The 18,761-nt window shown below is 48.6% G+C and overlaps 1 protein-coding gene across 1 annotated transcript in view; it reads right to left on the bottom strand.

Moving 5' to 3' along the window:
* Nucleotides 1-18,761, bottom strand: part of CACNA1F (calcium voltage-gated channel subunit alpha1 F) — a 1,139,147-nt gene that overhangs the window by 445,068 nt on the left and 675,318 nt on the right. Inside the window, exons 29-30 of the mRNA XM_069209307.1 lie at nt 18,592-18,750; nt 17,638-17,748 (exon numbers count right to left, since the gene is read on the bottom strand). Of these exons, the coding sequence (XP_069065408.1) occupies nt 17,638-17,748; nt 18,592-18,750 (270 nt within the window). The remainder of the gene's footprint in view (nt 1-17,637; nt 17,749-18,591; nt 18,751-18,761) is intronic.

The following is an 18,761-nucleotide window of genomic DNA, read 5'->3' as shown; positions in this document are numbered from 1 at the left end:
ATACTAAGTAAGTGGAATGCAAATTAGTGACCCCAACCAAGGTAAGTGTGGTAGTTAGCTAGGGGTGGGGAAGAACGAAAACACCAAAGGTGAGTACAGCAAGTATCCCCAGCAATCGGGTGCAGAGTGGTTACCTACCTGGTTGTCCCACAGACTCACACAGGGAAGTCGCCATTGGAATTCGTGAGCTTCGGGACCCTTACCAGTGGATCCAGAGAAAACTCAAAAATAGGAGAAAGGTTGGAAAGTGTCTCCATCCAAGGATACCCAGAAGATAGGAGTAGCTACACCAGGGGACCCGGATGCATGGGGGTGAAAGGACGTCAGAAACCCTTGCTGAAGTCAATGGAGGCCTCGGTTGTCCAGCTGCTGTCATGACCCGTGGACCAGTCTGGTGGAACCCAAGGATGGATTCCAGATGTAGAATACCCTAAAAGGAAAGGGACAGAGCCCAGCACCCTCAGAAGTGCCCAGGTGGTGCAGGTGGCAATGGCCACACTCCTAGAGGTGAAGTTCCTGCTGGCTGGTGAAGGAAGAAGTCCAGCTGTGGGTTCCAGGAGCTGCAGAAGATCCTAGGAGTCGCCTATGAGCTGTCCCACGTTGTTCGCCAGATTGCAGGAGGGTCAGTGACCAGCGAGGCCACCAATAAGGACTGGCAAATGCAAGCAGAAGCTGAAAATGGATTTGCAAGTTTTTGGGGACCAGCAAGGTCAAGGACACTCTACCCTTAAGTGGGAGTCAGTGCTGGCCCTTGACCCTCAGGGAGGGCAGCAGTAGTCATTGGAGCCCCTAAGAGTGATCCACAGGTGATGGACACAAGGAGTCCTCAGCAGCACCACAAAAGAGAAGTCCTACGTCCCCGGAGTTGCAGAAAGGAGGCTGATTTAAAGATTGTGGAGTACTGGAGGCTGGAGCTTCTCAGTGCTAGAAGATTTCTTGGAGGAAGAGCCAACAAGTCTTGGCAAGAGCAACAGTTGCAGTGCACAGGTGTTCCAGTCCAGTGGCAAGAGCAGGGGTCCACCGTCTCCCAAATCAATCAGAAGATAGGCAGGACCCAGAGTAGGCCACAGAATCAGCACCTGTGAGACAGAACCTTTCAATGTCCTTTGGACAGCAAACATTGACGCTGTCTTGAGGTGCCTCCAGATGCAGGGGAGTGATTCCACTCCAAGGGAGATTACTTTCTGCTTCCAGGTGAAAACAGAGTCCTTGTAACACAGGAGGATGCATGGTCTTGGATGTTGCAGAATTCTTGGAGGATCTGGAGAAACACTGTTGCAATGGGATCCTTCCCACCAGAAGCAGACCAGCAGTGGTTCCAGAGGCCAGGAGCAAAAGATATCTTGCAGAGAGTTCCTTGTAGAGTCTTGCTTGACAAATCTGAGGAGACTCAGGGGAGCCCTTAAGGAGCCCTAAAAGGGGGCTGGTCACTCTCTGTAGTGACCCACCTATCAAAGGGTGTCAGGAACGTCATTTAACTGGCCTAACCATTCAGATACTCCCAGGGTCCTCTGCACATCTTGTTCCCAGATGGCAGAATAAAAACGGCCATCTGACAGAGCTCTGTGCACCTCGCCAAAGGGAGGAGCTGGACAGGGGGGTGGACACTCCCCTGTCCTTTGTGTGGTTACGTGCCAGAGCAGGGACCAAGGGTCCCTGCACTAGTGTAAACCGGTTTTATGGAAGGAGGAACCAAATGTGCCCTTCAAAGTAGTCTGGTGGTGGGGAGAGGCCACCCAACACCAGCCCAGAGTTGTGGAGGTGCGTAAAAAGTAGGCAAGGTGATGGACTGGCCTACATGAAAAGGTGTAACAACTTTGGGAAGGAAGGAAGCCTTAGTGCGTAACACCACATTGTCAGGGTGCACAGACAAGTATAGGGGCTTTGAGGAAAGAGCCTAAAGCTCACTCACTCTGCGGGAGGAAGTAACAGCAACAAGAAAAACAGTCTTGAAAGTAAGGAGCCATAATGGACAATTGTGCATCGGCTCAAAGGGAGTACATATTAAGAAACAGGAACAAGATTGAGGTCCCACTGAGATATGCTAAATGGAGTGGGAGAAAACAAATGGGTGAGACCCTGAAGGAATTGACTGGCAATAGGAGACTTAAAGAGTAAAGGCTTATCGGGCAATCTAAGAAAGGCTGAAATAGCCGATAAATAACCTTTAAGGGTGCCGAAAGCAGAGCACTTCTGGGCTTAGGAAAGGATGACCAAAAGAACCTCAGAAGAAGAAGCAAAAGAGGGTCAACAGATTTGTTGGAACACCATGCCACAAATTTATGCCATCAACAGGCATATACCATTTTGGTGGAGGAACGCCTGGCTGCCAAGATAATGTCACAGATTTCAGGCGGAAGGTCAAAAGCTGTCAATTCCCGCTGCTCCACGCATGAAGGCGGTGATTAAACAGGTTCGGGTGGAGAACCATCCCCTGCTGCTGCGACAGAAGATCCTCCTGAAGAGGCAGTTTGAGTGGAGGATCGGTGGTCATGCTCAATAGCTCTGGATACCATACTCTCCGTGCCCAGTCCGGAGCCACCAAGATAACTTGGGCCCGGTCATTCCTGATTTTCTTCCGAACTCTGGGCAGAAGTGTTATAGGCGTAAAGGAGGCCAGAGTTCCACTTGAGACGAAAAGTGTCTCTGAGCGAGTGCCGCCTTGGAAACTCCAACACGCAAAACAGCTGAAATTGCATGTTCTCCGCAGAGGCGAACAGATCTCACCGTGGTTCTTCCCACTGCTGAAAGAGACCTTGCCCACCTTCGGATGGAGACGCTATTCATGATTGGCTATGCATCAACAGCTGAGTTTGTCAGCTCTGGCGTACATAGAGCTGCCAAATGCTGAACCCCCAGGGTAATGTCCTATTGTGCCAGCCATGTCTAGAGGTGCAGTGCCTCCTGACAAAGGGTCCAGGACCCTACTCCGCCCTATTTGTTGCAGTACCACATGGCGGTAGTGTTATCCGTGAACACTTGGACTACTTTCTGTTTGATAGAGGGATGTAATGCTTTCAATGCAAGCCGGATCGCCCGGAGCTCCAGAAGATTGATATGGAGCCCAGACTCCGCTGGAGACCAGAGGCTTCTGATCTCCGCCTCTCCCTTGTGGCCGTCCCATCCCAGAATTGACACATCCGTCAATATGGATACACCTGTCCGGGGAAGGGAGAGGGATCTGCCACTGATCCAATGCAGATTCAAAAGCCACCACTGCAGGTATTTTGCAGTCGCCGCCGAGATCTGGACCATGTCGGAGAGATTTCCCTGATGCTGCGCCCACTGGAACTTCAAGTCCCACTGCAGAGCCCCATATGCCATCTGGCATGTGTCAGTAGCAGGATGCAGGAGGCAAAGAGGCCAGGCAGCCTCAGAGTCAGTCTCACCGAAAGCCAAGACACAGGCTGAAAGATTGGAATCATGGCCTGAATATCTTAGACTCGCTTTTCGGGAGGATAAGCCCAAAACTGCACTGTGTCCAGAACAGCTCCGATCAAAGGGAGCATCTGAGAGGGAGTCAGGTGTGGCATGTTTATAGCGAACCCCAGCATGTGCAGGAGGTTCGCCGTAGTCTGAAGGTGGGAGATGACTCTCTGGGTCGAGTCCATCTTCAACGGCCAGTCGTGAAGGTAGGGGAACACTGAAACCCCCAAACTGTGCAGATGAACTGCAACCGCCGCCATCACTTTCGTGAACAGCTAAGGAGTACTGGTAAGGCCGAAGTTGAGCACAGTAAATTGAAAGTGCTCATGACCTACCACGAATCGTAGGTAACGTCTGTGAGCAGGCAGGATGGGAATATGAACATAAGTGTCCTGCAAATCCAACACTACCTTTCAGTCTCCTGGATCCAAGGTAGACAGGACCTGAGCCAGGGTGAGCATTTAGAATTTCTCCTTCTTGAGGAAGAGATTGAGGGACCGAAGGTCTAGGACAGGATGTAAGACCTTGTCTTTTTATGGGCACTAGAAAGTGCAGGAATAACAACCACGACCTACTTGGCCAAGAGAGCCACAACTTCCTGGCGGAGAAGTGCCAAATGATCCTCCGGAAGATGGCTGACTGATGGAGGCATGGCTGGTGGGGCAGATTTGAAGGGGAGGGAGTAGCCCCTTCAAACAACTGCAAAACCCACCTGTCCGTAGTGATAGATTCCCAGTGGGGCAGGTGATGGTGAATCGTGCCGCCAACTGGATTGGAGTGAGGGGACGGGCTAGGAGGGTTTGGAGGCTGCAGCAGGGGCAGGGTTGGAATCGGCAGACCCCTGGTTCTCTGTCCCATGCCCACATGGGATTACACGCCCCCTCAGCGACTGAACAGCATGGGAGGCACGGTGGCTGGGAGGGGTATTGTTTTGCTTTCCTTATCTTATCTTATGACCGAGCTGCCAAAACTCCTCTGGAATGCATTTCTTAGTTTAAAGAAGACATTTATTATTATTACTTCACCACAAGGTTCCTGAAAGACGAGATTAGTAGGTTGGAAGCACACGTTTAAAAGTAGTCGCAGCAATTAAAGCAAAATATATCAAAGTACTTCTCAATTGCAATGTACACAGCAAATATGTGTGATTATATTATAGCATAACTTAAAAGCAAAGAATAAAAGTCAAAATTGCATCACTGTAGGCCTATCACTGCTTGTCATCTTTCTCATGTCTTCAAGTTGATGACTCCTGTTCAACTGCGAGAAAGAGACTTTCCACCCAAACGGGAGGCCAGGCAGCTGACGTCTGCTCCTGACTGAAGTCCTGGAAAATCTCCCCTTGCTGCTGCCCAGGGCCCCCGTAAAAAGCCTGGCCCCTTCCTCTCAGACCTGGGAAATAAACAAGCCATTGGAGATTGGCCAGATCTCCGAAGCCTCTCCCCTTCCCAAGGCTGAGCAGAAAGGAAAACACCAAATATACGCTCTCTTATCACGTTAGGGTTTGTGTGAATTCAATTTGAAAAATACAGCTTGGTCTACCATGTGGAAAAACACAGCTCATCTGCAATGTCTCAACTGCAATGTCTAACTCGACGTTAAAGCCAATAGGCAGCTAAACTGAATGTAATGTCTAATGCCATGTTAAAGCCAATAGGCAGCTAAACTGAATACAGAATGTAATGTCTAATGCCACGTTAAAGACAATAGGGAGCTAAACTGAATACAGAATGTAATGTGCTCCTGATGAACATTGAACAACTAATATGTGCAGTGGTGAAACACAAAGTCATTGGTCAAACACAATTAATGGCATAACAGGGATGTGACAGGGAGCCCCTTCTGTGGGCAAGAAAGGGATGAAAGGTGGGCTGTTGGGGGCGAGGGTCAGTGGAAAGGCTGAGGGACCGAGCCATAGCCCGGGAGTCCTTGAACCTCTCCAAAGCTGAGTCCGCCTTGTCTCCAAAGAGACTGGAGCCATAAAAGGGCATGTCCATAAGAGTATGTTGGACCAGATGTACGCGACCAGTTGTGGCACCTCAAGGCAACCGATCTACCTAGAGAGTCGGCCGTGTCCAGCCCACATCTGATTGTGAACTTTGCCGCATCTCTCCTATCGGCAGCTTGGGAGACGATAGCACGGGCCTACTCTGGCATCTCTGGCAGAACTTGGCGAATGTATCCCACAGAAAGTGGGTATAGTGGCACAAAAGGCATGCAGTGCTCACTGACCGTAGCGCGAGACTGGAGGATGAAAACATATTCTTCCTAAATTGTTCCAGCCTTTTTGATTCCCTATCCGGGGAGTGCGGAAGTGTATGCGACCGAGAATGAGGATGCCTGGATGACAAGGCTCCCAGGCGTGGGGTGCTGGGACCGGAATTTAGGGTCATTCGGGGAAGGCCGATGGCGGCGTGCGATAGTCAGGTTCACAGGAGGCCCTGTGTTGGGTCTGGACCAAGTACCCAAAAGGACATCAGTTAGGGCTTCACTGATGGCAGAAGAGGCTCAGACGTAGAAGCCCCTGGCTGAAGCACCTCCGTCAGGAGATTAGACCTGACCTGAACTGTAGGCAGCTCAAGGGTGAGGACCTCAGCCGCCTTAATGACCACTATGGAATAAGTCGATCCCTCTGCCGTAGCCACGGTAGGAGGAGACAGCATGCCACAGTCTGGAGAGGTATCCAGACCACTGGCCTCGCCCAACTCCTGTGCCCAGTCCAAGTTAGGGTCATCCTGGTATTCATAAGGGTCCAGGGACCCCTACAATCATTCCCCTAATTTGTACCCATAAGAAAAAATGTCAGAATCCAACCAGAGGTGAATAGGCCTCATCGAAGAACAAGGTGGCGTCAGCCGACGCTGGTCCTACTCACAGTTGGGGCTGAAGATTGGGTTGACGTCGATGGTGGGCACCACCGATGTCGAGAGCGTCGCCAATCGAACCGGTGCTGGGGAAGGTCTCAATTTTATGACCGTGCGGATCCGAGAGCGCATCCAGAGGGGACCGGGGTGGCCGTAGCCAGAGCTGCCTGAGCATAACCAGAAGGCCCTCCGACCGAACCCCTGGGGCCCGAAGGCGCCGTATCGGGGTCGGCCTGCCCAAAAATGAGGCGCATGTCCTCATAAAACTCCTTTAATTGGGCAGGGGTTGCCCCAGCTCCCGGAAACTCGGGGAAGTGCGGAGCGGACCCAGAAGCAGGATGACAGAGGCCTCCAGCGTCGACACTCCTCCCGCATCACATTAGCAGAGCGACGGGGTGAAGCCGAAAAATGATGGTATCTCTTTGATTTCTGCTTCTTCTTACCTTGACCCGAAGACTTCGAAGAAGAAGAATGGAGGTGGCTACGTGACCAGTCTCAAGACCCCTACAATCCTTCCCCTAATTTGTACCCATAAGAAAAAATGTCAGAATCCAACCAGAGGTGAATAGGCCTCATCGAAGAACAAGGTGGCGTCAGCCGACGCTGGTCCGACTCCGAGTCGGGGCTGAAGATTGGGTCGACGTCGATGGTGAGCACCACCTACGTCGAAAGCGTCGCCAATCGAACCAGTGCTAGGGAAGGTCTCAATTTTACGACCGTGCAGATCCGAGAGCGCATCCAGAGCTACCTGAGCATAACCAGAAGGCCCTCCGACCGAACCCCTTGGGCCCGAAGGCGCTGTATCGGGGTCGGCCTGCCCAAAAATGAGGCGCATGTCCTCATAAAACTCCTTTAATTGGGCTGGGGTTGCCCAAGCTTCCGGAAACTCTGGGAAGTGCGGAGCGGACCCAGAAGCAGGATCTGAAGACAGAGGCCTCCAGCGTCGACACTCCTCCTGCATCACATCAGCGGAGCAACGGGGTGAAGCCGAAAAATTACAGTATCTCTTTGATTTCTTCTTCTTACCTTGACCTGAAGACTTCGAAGAAGAGGAATGGTGGTGGCTCCGTGACCGGTCTCAAGACCTTCCCCTTCGAGCGCGACCGGGAACTACGTGGAGTCAGGCGTCAGGCTGCCATAAGCTTGAGGGACCGCTCCCTCAAGGCCTTCGGGTGCATGGCCCGGCACTCGGAGCACGACTTTTTGATACCAAAAAAGCCTAGGGTTGGAGAAACCATTATGTAGCTGGACTCCTCGTGCTGACCAGTATCCACTACATATTTCAAAATGGCTTTCCCACATTTACAAAGCCCAGAGAATGTAGTCTGGGGTTTGTAGGGGTACTCTGCTCATGCAGGAGTACCCTCACACTTAGGGGCAAGTACCCTGCCCTTGGGCTAGAGGGCCTACCAGAGGGGTGACTTACAGTGCTCTAGTGCAGTGACCAGACCACAATATAAGTTAAGCCTTACATCGGGGGTGAAAGGATGCATGCACCATTTCGCGCAGGCTGCAATGGCAGGCCAGCAGAGACAGTTTGCATGGACTTCTATGGGTAGCACAATACCTACTGCAGCCCAAGGGAGACCCCTAGTGTGCCAATACCTTGGGTACCTATGTACCATATACTAGAGACTTACATGGGTGCACCAGTATGCCACTTGTGGGGCAAGAACGTTACCAAGCAACCACATTTAGAGAAGAGAGCTCAGCCACTGCAGTCCTGCTCAACAGGATCCCAGTGAACTACAGTCTAAACATACTGACATCAGGCAAAAAGTAGTGGTAACTATGCTAGAAAGACAGTATTTTCCTACATCAACTGATTGGTTCACTCTCAAGTTTATTTCTTTTTTGGTAATGACTATGATATGTTACTAAAGCAAAAGGCCTAGGGCCTTTAATGACATTACTGTTCTAAGGTACCGGGATTCCCATCTTGATGACGGAAAATGATTCAAGTATGTGAATCTATGAAAGTTCAAAAAATGGAGTAAGACATGTTCCCAGCACTGCACCAAAAACTATTTGGAGAGCATAGTCTCTTCACTTAACAGTTGAGGAGAGAAGGATAAGTTACTTACCTGTAAATCCTAGTTCTCTTCCAGGGGAATCCTCATCAAAGTCGTAAGCACTGAATATTCCCGCCCAAACACTGGGACTCCGGAGCATATATAAACACACATGTATATACATTAAATGTATATGTAAGCATAAAATTGTGTTCAGAATTTTAGTACATATCTATGGGGGTCATTCTGACGCCGGGGCCAGGGTTGGCGGGAGCACCGCCAACAGGCTGGCTGTGCCCCGCAGGGCATTCTGACCGCAGCGCTTTGGCCGCGGTCAGAAGAGGAAAACCGGCGGTCTCCCGCCGGTTTTCCGCTGCCCATAAGAATCCTCCATGGCGGCGCAGCTCGCTGCGACGCCATGGGGATTCTGACACCCCATACCGCCATCCTGTTCCTGGCGGCTCTGCCGCCAGGAACAGGATGGCGGTATGGGGTGTCGTGGGGCCCCTGGGGGCCCCTGCAGTGCCCATGCCAATGGCATGGGCACTGCAGGGGCCCCCGTAAGAGGGCCCCACTTTGTATTTCAGTGTCTGCTTTGCAGACACTGAAATACGCGACGGGTGCAACAGCACCCGTCGCACCTTCCCACTCCGCTGGCTCAATTCTGAGCCGGCGTCCTCGTGGGAAGGTGTTTTGCACTGGGCTGGCGGGCGGCCTTTTGGCGGTCGCCCGCCAGCCCAGTGCAAAACCCAAAATACCCTCAGCGGTCTTTCGACCGCGGAGCGGTATTTTGGAGGGGGGAACTCTGGCGGGCAGCCTCCGCCGCCCGCCAGGGTGAGAATCACCCCCTATATCATATACATGTGTCTATGTAATCATGCAGTTTATGTTGACAAACAGGCTAAAAGTGCCCTATTTTTGTAAAGTTTGTCTTTAATAAAACACTTCAACCAGAGTTAAAACATTTCTGAAAAGCAGAGAAGAGAGCCATAAAATGCATTAGCTATGTTCTATAGAGAGAAAAACTGCAATGAAAGACAAAGGCATTATTAGCCAATAGGCTGCAAATGAACATAGCAGAACAAAAACCTGGCCTCGTGCCTTTAAGGCCTTGGGACCCTCCAGTATTCCACCATGCCGCAGAGGTGAGAGTGAGGTGTCAGTTGGGTTACAGTTAGGACAGTTCTTTTTTCTGTCTCCTTTTGTTAGGATCCTGGAGCATTGAGCGCCAATTTTCTGAGTTTTTTTTTACCAGAAAGTCTCTGTTTATACTAAACATTCAAGATTTTCAAGACGACATTTATCTTTCTTCCTGCATGTCACTTCCTGTCCATTGGTATATAATGAGACAGATTCTTGTTTTCCTTGCGTTGCAATACTTCCTGCTGGTGGTGTTCCTTGCCCCTGCTTGTTATTTTTGTGGAGTATTTTCCCTGCTTGTTTTTTCCTGCAGCTTTTGGAGTTTCCAGCTCTTGAAGTCATGTTATCCTGCTGTTCACCCTTTTCCTGTTTCTGGGAGCTCCTACAAAAGAGGTTTTTTCCCTTTTGGGTTTTTCCTCTGGGATTCCTTCTGGAGGGCACGGACTGTCTAGGCGTTTTCTTGTTAGCAGCACCGCCGAAAGGTGTTGCCCCTATCTTGGCCTGATTGGAACGTGGAGGAAGCAAGGTCGCACTCCAGTTTCAACTGACCAGGACAGTAAGGAAATGGTGGACCGCGACATATATATATTTACGGTCACATGCATATAGTAATATAAACATGTATACTCATGTATATAATAAAATGTATGCATATACTTATATAAAAATAATAAGAGTAATAATAATAACAACTATAATAATGATAATGATAACAATAATCAGCAATTTGAAAGCTATTTCAGTAGATAGATCTAAAAGGCTAACCAATGGAGGCTCGTCTTATTGAAAGAGATGACGTAGTACTGCTCAACCAACTGCAGCATCAGTGCGTTCTGCTGATTCTAGGCAGTAGTGCTGTATGAATCAGTGCACACTTCTCCACATTGCCGCCCAACATATCTTGTCCAACAGCACACCAGCAAAGAGGGCTCAGGATGTAGAGACTGCCCTGGTTGAGTGCGCTCTGACCTTGTTCGACAAAGATCGACCAACTTTACAATGACAATACTGTATTGCAGTTGAAATCCATCTGGTAATTATTGGTTTAGTTACTGGAGTTCCCATACGCATTTGACTGTAGGATACCAATAACTGAGTAGTCTTCCCTTAAGTCTTTGTACGATGCAAATAGAATTTGAGGCATCTCATAAAATCCAAGGCATGCAAGGATCTTCCTGACAGAGAACTTGGGTTTGAAAAGAAAGTGCTTAGAACTATAGCTTTATTAAGTTGGAAATCACAAAGTACCTTAGGAATGAATCTCGGCTTTGTTCGAAGTATGATGGCATCATATGTGAAGTGCAAGAAAAGTTCCTGCTTGGTGAAGGCCTGGACTTCACATACTCTTCTGGCGCTTGTAAGAGCTAAAAGCAGAGAGACTTTCCAAGTGAAGAATTTGAGGTCAGCCTTATGAATAGGCTGAAAAGATGGCTTCATTAATTGTGCTAACACTATGTTTAGATGTCACTCAGGCGGTGGAATCCTCACTGGAGGAAAAGCTCTAAAGCGGCCTTTCAGAAATTGCTTGATGATTCTTCTGGAGCATAAGGAAGTACAGCCACTAGAATGGGCATATCCGGAAATTGCAGCCAGATGCACTTTTATTGAGGAGTGACCCAGACCCGACTGAGCCAGAGAAAACAGGTAAGGCAAGAGCTGTTCCAGTGACATTTCATGAGGATGTAAGCTGGACTTCTGGCACCAGACGCAGAACCTTTTCCATTTTAATCTGTACGTTTTCAAGGTTGAATTTGCTGCCCCTTAGAGAGAATCTCTCAACACTCCCGCAAGATGTTAAGGTCCCTGAATTCATTATATTCAGGAGCCATGCACACAAGTGGAAAGATGTTGGGTCTGTATGATGTACCTGGCCCTTGTTCATCGATAACAGGTGAGGCACTGGCTTGAGGAGGGTGTGGTTAGCTTCGGATAGCAGGCAAAGCTCGGTGAACCTGTGTTGCCTGGGCCACCTGGGAGCTATCAGTATGATCTGACACTTCTCTGATTTGATTTTTCTTACAAAATTTGAGATCACAGGAATCGAAGGAAAAACTAAGGCAAAGATCCAGGACCATGTTATCAAATATGCATTCCCGCACAATCCTGGATGGGGATGCCAGCTTGCAAACTACTTTCATCTGTTGTTCTGTAGTGTTGCAAACAGGTCCAGTGTTGGTTTGCCCCACCAAAATAATACATGGTCCAGAGTGGTCCGATCTAGCTCCCATTTGTGACAGGTTGATGTCATTCTGCTGAGACTGACCGCCAAAGTATTGCTGAGTCCGGGGACATGCTCCGCTCTGAGAGGGATGCCATGCTTTATTGTCCAATTCCAAATCCTCTGCGCTTCGGACGATAGGGGTAACAATATGGTACCTCCATGCTTGTTTATGTAAAACATGCTTGTTGTGTTGTTTGTGCACAAGATGACTGAAGTATTCTCTATTCTCAGAAGACAGGCTCAAATCATTTGAAGTTCAAGGTTATTGATGTGAAGAGCTTTCTGGCCTATAGTCCACTTTCCTTGGCTTGTAGTTCTTACAAGTGTTCTTCCCATCCGTCCAGGGATGCATCCATGGTGATAATGCAATCAGGGAGCTGAGGAAGGAATAAGAGAGCTCTGTCTAGATTGTTCGCCACTGTCCACCAAGCTAAAGCCGATATAATCTGAGGTGTCACCTTGATTAAATCGACGAATTAGCCTGTTACCTGCAACCACTGTTTGTCGAGTTCTTCCTGCATGGGGCTCATCTTCAGCCAAGCGAATGGCAGGAGATCTATAGAAGATCACATCATCCCCAAAAGGAATTTGTAAATATGTACTGAAATGCACTTTCTTGATTGAATTTTTAGTTTTAGAAGCTGTAAAACTTTGTTGTCTCTCTTGTGACAGGTATGCTTTGTCTTGTTGGGTATCTAGAATTGCTCCCACATGTAGGAAGCTGGCCTGGTGTGTGGCGGGTTCCTATGGTGTTATCGCCTTATAACAGGTCCAGGCAACCCCTATTAGTGAATGTAGGCAGTGTCTAGAAGCCAGGCTCTCTAGCAGTAGCTGTTGATGAGCAGCCAAGGCATATCTAGGAGACACAGAAATCTTATGCAATACCAGTGTAGTCACACAGTACGTACACACATGAAAGAAACAACACGCTGTTACAAAAACAAAGGCTCTTCATTACAGTACTAGAACACTAGTTAGGCAATACTCCAATAGGAGGTAAGTAAACACACTATATATGTACAGTAACAATCAGGATTAGGCATACAAATAGGCATAAAAAGCAATAGAACACAGTGAAAAGCAATAGGCAATACTGAAAGCCTAGGGGGACACCAAACCATATACTAAGAAAGTAGAATGCGAAAGTAGGGTCCCCACCCAAGGAGGTGGAATCGGTAGAGGGGAGCTGGAGGAACTAGGAAACCCACAAGGTAAGTACTAGAGGGACCCCAGCGACCGAGGGAAAGAGGTAATTTACTGGTTCTACCCAAACCGACCCATAGGACTTCAGAGAAGGATATTGCAAGACCCAGACAAGATTGCAAGAAAGGTGGATCCTGGAAGAGGAAGATCTGGCAAAGAAAGGGACCAAGTCCAGTTCCAGTTAGAGTGTTGGGTGGTGGCAGGAGCCACTACCCACCCGTCTGTGGATGCAAGAGTTGGTCTACGGGGAGCCGAAGACAGTCAGCAATGCAGCACTGGAGCAGATGAAGAGTTCCTGGGTGATGCAGTAGATGCCCCATGCCAGATGAAGGATTGCAGTCAGTCTGTGATGTGGGAAAACCACTAACAAGCCTTGGCCAAGGCAAAAGTCACGGTTGGAGAAAAAGTGGAGCTGCCAGGGACCAGCATGGTCCAAGTAGGACTCAACCCACAGGGGTGTTCCAGGAGACCCTCAGCAGTGCAGAGTCCAAAGAAGAAAAGGCAGCACCCACAGAAGATCCACAGGTAAGGAGCCCAGGAGTTGCAGTAAGGTCCATGCAGCACAACCTGAGAAGGGTCCCACATCGCAGGAGAAGCATGTAGAGGGCTGTGGGTCACAGGGAAGAGTGCTGGGGCTACACAGAGCCTGAAGATCTTTAGGAGCAGATGCCAACAAGCCTTGGTAGCTGCAAGGGACGCAGTGCATGGGGGTACTGTCCTGAGTGGGAAGGCAAGGGCTCACCTCCACCAAAGGACAGCTGGCAGAGAGGACCAAGGGGACCACTCCAGACCACCACCCATGATGCAGGATCCATGCAGCTCAGGATGAGAGGAGAGCTACGCAGCCAGTCATCATTGCAGTTGGTGCCTGCAGATGCAGTGACGTGAGACCTACAAGGGAGTTTCCGTCTTGCTTTTTGTGCAGACTGAAGACTTGCTGTACTCAGGGGATGCATAGATGGGGAAATGTTGCAGTTGCTGGAAGAAGCCGGTGAAACAATGTTGCAGATCAGAGTCGTTGCTGTGGAGCCCAGTTGCAGATCCAGTGGCCAGAAGTCGAAGTAACTGTTGCAGAGGATGCTTGCTAGAGTCTGGCCAGCTGAATTTGAGGATCCATCCTAGAGGGGGATTGGTCACCTTGCCAGATGACCACCTCTCCGATGTGCACTCAGAGATCACCTGCCTGACCTGGCCACTCAAATGCTCCGAGAGCCTCTGCCCACCTTAGATTCAAGATGGCTGAATCAAGGGGTCATCTGGAGGAGCCCTGGGCACCACCCCTGGGGTGTTGATGGACAGAGGAGTGGCCACTCCCCTTTCCATTATCCAGTTTCATGCCAGAGCAGGGACTGGAGGTCCCTGAACCAGGGTAGACTGGTTTATGCAAGGAGGTCACCAAATGTGCCCTTCAAAGCATACCAGTGGCTTGGGGAGGCTACCCCTCCCAAGCCTTACAACACCTATTTCGAAAAGGAGAGGGTGTTGCCTCCCTGTCCCACTGGAAATCCTTTGTTCTGCCTACCTAGGCTTGAGCTGTTCAAGCAGCAGGAGGGGAGAAACCTATCGGAGGGCTGGCAGCAGATTGGGCTGCCCAGAAAGCCCCAGAAAGCTGGTTGGAGCAATGCTGGGGGTCCTCTAAGGAGCCCCAGGAGTGCATGGAATCATAGAACCAATACTGACAACAGTATTGGGGTATGATTCCGATCAGTCGCAGCTCACTGCGCTTCTGCAGGGTGGGGGTGGCGCAGGGGTGTGTGGGGGATTTTGGGCAGGGGAGGCAGTGCAATTTAATTAAAAAATATTAAAATAAAAAGAAACGTACCTGCACGCCGCCACTCCGCTACTCCATCTCCTCTTCTGCATTGCAGGCACAGGCTCCCAGCCTGCACTGCTGCCAATCATGACGCTGCTCAGAGTAGCATCAGGATTGGCTGTGAGCACCCACCCAGGGCACTCCCAGGCAGGCTGGGAGCCTGTGCAAGCTCTGAGCCTACTGTACATGTGTGTTTGGCTGGCCCAAGATGGCCGGCCAAACATACATGCACATTGAGAGAGAGTGCTCTGACATCCTCCTCAGTGCTTGTCACTGGGGTCCTGGTTAGCAGGATCCCAGTGAACACAGTCAAAACATACAAACAACAGGCAAAAAGTGGTGGTTCCCATGTCAGAAAGAGGGTACATTCCTACACCAGAAATAGGATTTGCGTTGTTGGAACAGTGGAGGATTTTAGGTGGCTGACCATGAGACCCAAGTGTATGAAGAGTGTCAGACCTGCGCTGCCCACTGCGCCTTGATCAACCAGTTATCAAGATATCACAATATTGGTGTCCTGAGCTTCTCAGCGCGGCAGCCACTGGGGCTAGGCACTTTGTGAAAAAACGTGGTGCTGATTTGAGATCAAAAGGAAGAACTTTCAATTGGTAGTGAGTGTCGGCTACCATAAACCTGAGGAATTTGCTGTGTTTGTCGTGGACAGGGATATGAAAGTTCGCATATTGCATATCCAAGGTGGTCATATAATCATTGTGATTTAAGAGTTTGAGAACATCTGAAAGAGTGATCATACGGAAAGATTGTTTCTTTACAAATGTATTCAGTTTCCGTAAGTTTAGTATGGGTTTCCATTCTCCTAATTTCTTCTTGATTAGGAAAAAACAGGTATAGAAAACCATTCCTTTCAGTGATGGAGGAACTCTTTCTATAAGTCCTTTCTCTAGCATGATACGAGCTTCCTGATCTAGTAAGTGAAAATTAGGTGGCTGCGCACCTGATGGCAAAGTTGTTGGATGAACTCCAGAGTTTGTCCGTGAATAACAAGGTCTAGAACCTACTTGTCTAATGCTATGCTTTGCCAATGGTGATGGTAGTTGGAGACATTTGCACCCAGGTTCAACCTGGAAGTGGTGGCAGTCAACACTCCGTACAGGTCACTGTGTTCTGTTGGAGTCCTTCCAGTGAGAGACCTGTTTTCTGCAAAGCCCTTGCTTGTGATAAGCAGCTGAAGGTGGCTGCATATATGTTTGCTGCTGGAAATAAGGCCTATATTTTTGGTAAGGTTGTCGAAACCTTTGATAACTACCTCTATCTGAGGAGAGATGTCTTCCTCTAGCTCCTCTGAAGGAAGCCTTCCTGAGCTCTAAGGTTCCCAATGACCTGGCTGTTTACGTGTCCGCTTTTATTGTTTGTAGCGATTCATCGATGTGATTCCCAAAAAGCGCTTGTCCGTTGAAGGCCATGTCTAGAACTTTTGTCTTGACTTCTGGTCTCAAACATGTGTTAATCATCCTTGTCTTCATAAGACTGTGGCCCCTGCGAGCTGTCGGGCTCTAGTTGATGCTATATCCATAGGGCAATTGATTATTTTAGAGGATGTTGTCTCTCCTTCTTGTAACAATTTCGGATACGAAGAAACTTTGCTGTGAAAGGTATCGTCAGGTCTAATTATCTGTTTGGATATCTTAATCACTGTTGACGATGCCGTTGGTTTTGTCAGCGGAGGTAATGTTGTAGCTGGGACCATCGTCAACAAGGACATCGTTGGTGCCGTCAACGATGGGGTTGTCGACGGTAAGGCTGTCGATGTCGAGGTCATTGACGATGGAGTTGCCGACGGTAGGGCTGTCGTCGGTTGTGTCACTGATGATGGTATTGACGTCGACTTAGACTTTTTCTTGGATGATGTCGTCTTTGGCAATGTTTGCCATGTAACTGGAACTGTAGTTCAGCAGATCTTCATCAACGGGATAGGTGGCAGTGTGAACGTCGACAGTGTCATCGTTGACGCTACCATTGTAGATGTCATAGTACTTTTTCTCATCGTCGACGTTGCAGTCTACGGAATTTCCGTTAACGTGAATTTCAAAGGTGGTTTTGTCATCAATGGTTCTGCAGCTGGTTTTGAGGAGGTAAGAGATTTTCTAGATGTAGTAGAAGGATGGGATCTACTCTGACTAGCCTCATGTCTCTGTTTTCCGTACTTATGAGATGCGCCCTTGGTAGTCTCATGATGAGACTTTTTTATTTTCAAGGCCTCTTTAGAAGTCTCAGGTTGTTCTTCAAGGAATATTTTCCTCTTAGATGGGTTTTTGTGAGGAACTTTAGAGGAGTCATCTTCTGAGGTGAGTGTTATACATGGCTGAGATTTTTGTAGCCATTATAAGAGTCTGTACTCACAATCTTTAAGGGTGTTAGATGAAAATTTGCGGCAAATTTTACAGTCCTTCACTTTATGGTGAGGATGAAGGCAGTATATACAATCTTTATGAGAATCAACACCATGCTGCCTCTTTTTTCCACTAGTGAAACAGGATCAAAATAATCCTTTTTATGTGTATCAGCCATATCTGAATTGAAATTGTAGGTAAAATACCTGAAGTGCGAAGAAAACTGGGCAAAGCCCAGGGAGACTCACTCTCACATGATATGCAGTAGAAAATCTGAGGGAGCCTACCTCTCTTGGGAGTGTTCTAGAGAGTGCTGTCACCTGATTGGTCATAAGCCAAGTTTGATCCTTTTTAAAAAAAGGACATGGATATGTTATTAAAGAGACTGTTCATAGCCATTAGGGCCTATGATATATATTGGTATGTTGATTACCGTGTGGCTCCCACTTCGTCAACGGGGATGATTCAAGCATGTGAATCTATGAAAGATCCAATACTGGAGAAGTGCACAGGCATTGTTAGCCAATAGGCTGCATTAAAGCACAATCCAAGAATAAAGGCATCGCACCTTTAAGACCACCAGGACCTCCTGTATCCCATCACTCACCTTTGGTTTGAAGGCTATGATTTTCAGCACCATCTCAACAGTGAACAGGCCGGTGAACACCATGTTGAGGATGTCCATGGCGTAGTTAAAAGGTTTTGACTGCTCGTAGTGCTGGAAGAGAAGAAACGGATGTGTGAGACCTCTACAGGACAAAGGGTGGGTGGGGAAGACCCAATTGAGTGGGGCTACTCTAGGAAGGCCCCTCACTTAAGCAGACAACATGTGAAATTAATGGGCCACAGTAAAATGAAGATAACAAGTCTAACCATGACCTTGTAGTTTCAGCCTGTTGATTAGGATGACATATTTTAGCATTCTGAAATGCACATAGGCACAACAGTAGAGGGGCTAAGTATGGTGTGGGGGTGGTGGGGTGAGAGTGTGCTGACAATTTGCAATGCATGGATGGCAATTGCCATATGGCTACTAACGTTAAAAAAACATATAGAATATATATAGTGCTTAATCTGATATTTCATGTGTTTCAAACACACTTGATATGTGAATGCTATTCTATAGCTTGATGTGCCTGCTACAGATATCGGCAGGAAACCCATAAATCACAGATATGAATGTTGTCAGATCCTTTGAGCCTTTCATCTTTTTAAGGTGAATAAAATCCCTGAGCTATGGAGTCCCACCAAAATGTATTGTACTGAGCCCCACCACGGCCTGTGACAGCTTCTGAGTTCCAAAGCAAGAATCTATACTGCCTCTGAGGTCATGCCCTATGAGGGGTACCACCACAGACCTGTGCAACAAAGAGAGGGATGGGTGGGATTTTAATAGTACTAAGTTAGACCCCCACCTCTAAGGTTATGCCCCTGTAGGGTATTTGAGAACTCCAAAGTACCAAGCGGACCATGCCTTTAAGGTCATGCTTTTGGCGCTGTGCAGGAGAGCTTCCCTGGTAATGTTTCCTCCATTGTGTGTTTGGACACCTGAGCTTCCTACCTGCATGGCGAGTGCGATGGTGTTCAAAAGGATCAGCACAAACATGATGTATTCGAAGCCTGTGGAGTTGACCATGTACCACACCTTGTACTGGTATTGGTTCTTGGGAATATAACGTCGTAGAGGCTGGGCCTTCAAAGCGTACTCCACACACTGGCGCTGGTGGTGGG

The sequence above is a fragment of the Pleurodeles waltl genome, chromosome 10 (genome assembly GCF_031143425.1).
Source record: "Pleurodeles waltl isolate 20211129_DDA chromosome 10, aPleWal1.hap1.20221129, whole genome shotgun sequence".
NCBI classification, from domain to species: Eukaryota; Metazoa; Chordata; class Amphibia; order Caudata; family Salamandridae; genus Pleurodeles; species Pleurodeles waltl.
Note: the sequence above shows the minus strand (reverse complement) of the source record. Positions and strands in the feature narration are given on the sequence as shown.